Source organism: Gracilinanus agilis, unplaced genomic scaffold (genome assembly GCF_016433145.1).
Source record: "Gracilinanus agilis isolate LMUSP501 unplaced genomic scaffold, AgileGrace unplaced_scaffold20395, whole genome shotgun sequence".
NCBI classification, from domain to species: Eukaryota; Metazoa; Chordata; class Mammalia; order Didelphimorphia; family Didelphidae; genus Gracilinanus; species Gracilinanus agilis.
Window position 1 is genome coordinate 1 of NW_025351799.1, and position 3,035 is coordinate 3,035.

General features: G+C 59.9%; 1 protein-coding gene across 1 annotated transcript; it reads right to left on the bottom strand.

The window, feature by feature from the left end:
* Positions 1–72: 72 nt before the first annotated feature.
* On the bottom strand, positions 73–2,632 carry CAPNS1 (calpain small subunit 1; the record flags this gene model as incomplete). Its single annotated transcript, XM_044683395.1, has 8 exons — positions 2,547–2,632; positions 2,281–2,370; positions 2,039–2,096; positions 1,874–1,938; positions 1,675–1,743; positions 1,456–1,534; positions 237–353; positions 73–136 (listed from the first exon to the last, which is right to left on the bottom strand). Coding segments are annotated over exons 3-8 (449 nt in total), but the record flags the coding sequence as incomplete, so codon positions are not given.
* Between the last annotated feature and the right edge of the window lie 403 nt (positions 2,633–3,035).

Below are 3,035 nucleotides of genomic sequence, written 5' to 3' on the forward strand. Positions count from 1 at the left end.
AGGTGAGTTGGGGGGTCTCTCCAGAGGGTTTCCCCACTGCGTGCCCAGGGCGGGGGGGGGGGGCGCGGCTGCCTCACCTCCTGGATGTTCACTCGGATCTGGCCGCTCCCGTCTTTGTCCAGAGACTTGAAGGCACCTGGTTGGGGGAAGACAGCCGTGAGCAGGAGGACCTCCAGGCCTGGGAAGGCGCCCGGGGGCAGGGTCTGAGCAGGGTCCGGGGGGGCCCCATCACTCACGGAACATGGCGTCCAGGCGCACCAGGCAGCTGATGAAGTTGTCGAAGTCCATGTTCCCGTCCTCGTCCGAGTAGCGGCGAATAATCATCTGGTACAGCTCCGGGTTGAGCCGGAATCCTGGGAGGGGAAGTCCGAGGTCAGCTGGGGGCCCCCCGGCCCCCCCACGCCACAGAGGAGCAAAGTGAGGCCTCTAGAGGTGGGCCCGGTGCAGGGCCACAGACCCTGGGATTGCAGGCAAGAACGAAGGCCTGCCAGCCCCTCTGCGCCCACAAAGCATCCGCCACTCTGGATGCTCTCGGAACCTCCTCAGCCTTACAGAGGAGGAAACAGAGGCTCAGGGCACCCGGCTGGGCTCGTGGCCTGCCTGAAGCCCTTCAGATGGGGTGCTCACGTCTTTTCATGAATCGTACCCCCCAGTGGATGTCTGGCCCCATTATTGACTGACCAGGCTGTGCCCAGGCTTAAAAAGGAGCGTTTCCCACCACAAGCCCATAAGGCAGAGATTCTACAGATGAGGAAACTGAGGCTGACAGATGACATGTTTTGGCCAGTGAGTATATTCAAGACAGGATTTGAACCCAGGTGTCCCCTGATTCCAGGCCCAGCATTGTTATCAGGCCTGCATTAGCTCGTGGAGCCCACGTTACTGAAGAGCTGACCTAGGAACACTACAACAGGGAGAGGCCAGGGGGATCCCCCTCCCAACCTCAAGTGAGTTCCTGGAAAGAGAACTGCATTGGGGGGATCAAGGGGGCCTGAGAGACCCGGATTCAAATTCTGACTCTGCTACTTATGTGTGGGATCTTCACTAGGCCTGTTTCCCCCTCTATATAAGGGGGTGGATTAGATAAGCCTTGAGGGAGCAGGGTGGTGGGGTGCCGATGGGGGATCAGTGAGGTGCCCTCATCACTGACACTGGGCCTGTGTGGCCTAGAGCAGGTGGCGGGCTGGCCATGGAGCCTGGTCTTGGAGGCCTCCCTGGACCCTCCTCATGGTCCCTTATGTGGGCCCCATTCCCACAGAACCTCAGGGAAGAGGCTTGTGAAAAAGAAGATGGAATTCTCCCCCCAGGCTGCAACTAGTCCCCTCGGGGGACCCGAGAGCCCGGGTTAAAATTCCTTTGGTGACCAGATCACGTCTGCCCCCTCCCAAAGAGCACAGACTCCAGGAGGCTGGTGCTGAGTCCTCTATCACCCCTCAAACCCCAGGCCCCCAAGACCTGCAGCCTCAAAGGCGCCAGGAAGCTCATTGCTGCCGATGGTCCCCGAGCGGTCTATGTCGTACTGCTTATAGATAGCCTGGAGAAGGGAAAGGAGATGGGGAGGTCAGAGGGGGCAGGGCCCTGGGGGAGGGGCCCCGCACTTGGTCCTCTGGGCCCTCTCCCATCAGCCCCAGACTCAGGCAGCCCCGAGTGGTGAGAAGGGAAGGGGGGCCCCACCTGCCACTTCTTGATGTTGTTCCAGAGATACTTAAACTCCTCAAAGCCAAGTTTGCCGGTGGTATCGCTCTGATGGGGGCAGGAAGTTAAGGCTCAAATTGAGGAGGCCAGTTGGCGAAGGGGGGACAGCATGTAAACCCACAAGCAGGCCAGAGAGGCCAGGCCCCGCCAAGCTCCCCCCAGGCCTCCCCAAGGATACATCCATGACAGCCACCATACTCCGACAGGTGTCGATGCCAAAACCATCAGTCTTCAGGTCAGGGTCTGCAGGGACAAAGGGCAAGGTTAGACTTGGCCTGGCCGGCCCTTCCCCAGGCCCTGGTCCCAGCCCAGTTGGCCCTCCCCCAGGTCAGTGGGCACTCACGTCGAGTCACCACCTTATTCAGGATGTTCATGAGCTCAGAGGCGCTGACTTCCATGTCCTGAGGGGAAAGGTTGGGAGGAGAGATTGGGGTGGTGGGGGGATGGAGGTGGGGAGGGGTCCCCTTGCCCGAGGGCTTCTTCCTGGGCTAAAGCCCATTCTGAGCAGGCATGATGGGGTGGGCAGGCACTCCGGTCTGGGTGCCCATCAGGGGAGAGCTCATGCAGGGGCAGGTGGGCACTCACATCTCCCGCCAGCTGATTAAATAGTCTCCTGAACTGTCGGACCTCCTCACTTTCATTGGCCTCAATGTTGGAGAAATGGGTTCGAGGTGGCTGGAAGGAAAGACCAGATTCAGGGACAGGGAAGAGGCACAGGCCTCCTCCTTTCCAGTGTCCAAGGCTTGGGGTTCAGAAATCCCCTTCCCCACCCAGAGGCAAGCTCAGTGCCTCCCCCAACCCAGGAACCGAGGCATGCCCCCCACCCTGGCAGAGGAGAGGGGCTCACTTACCGGGGGCTCTGGGTTATAATTGGCTGCAGCTTCACTAGAGGGAAGAACAGGGGGAGGGGGTGTCACAGAACGGAGAGAGACTGGCTTTACCTTTGCCACAAAACCGGTCTGGCCACCTCCAGAATGGCCTCTCTGCCTGGGTGACTCCCCACCCACACAGAACCAGGGGCAGATTCCAGCCAAGAACCCAAGAATTCTACCCCCTCCCCTGCAGGGGGGACCCTCCCAGAGGCCTGCCCAGAATTCTCCACTACCTGACTCGGAACCTGGATCTCAGCCAGGGCTGGGGACCCAAACCACCCGGTTTATTATTCTTTGTTTCATTTTAAATCATAATCCCTTCCTGATAACTGCCCCACCCGGAGGACCGTCCTAGAGGAGAGCCGGAGTAAACAGAGCAGCCCCATCCTCTCTGGAGGGTCCAAGGAGCGTTCTACAGAAGCCGTCAGGCCTCTCAGGCAGCCGCTCCTGTAGCAGGAACTGATAAGC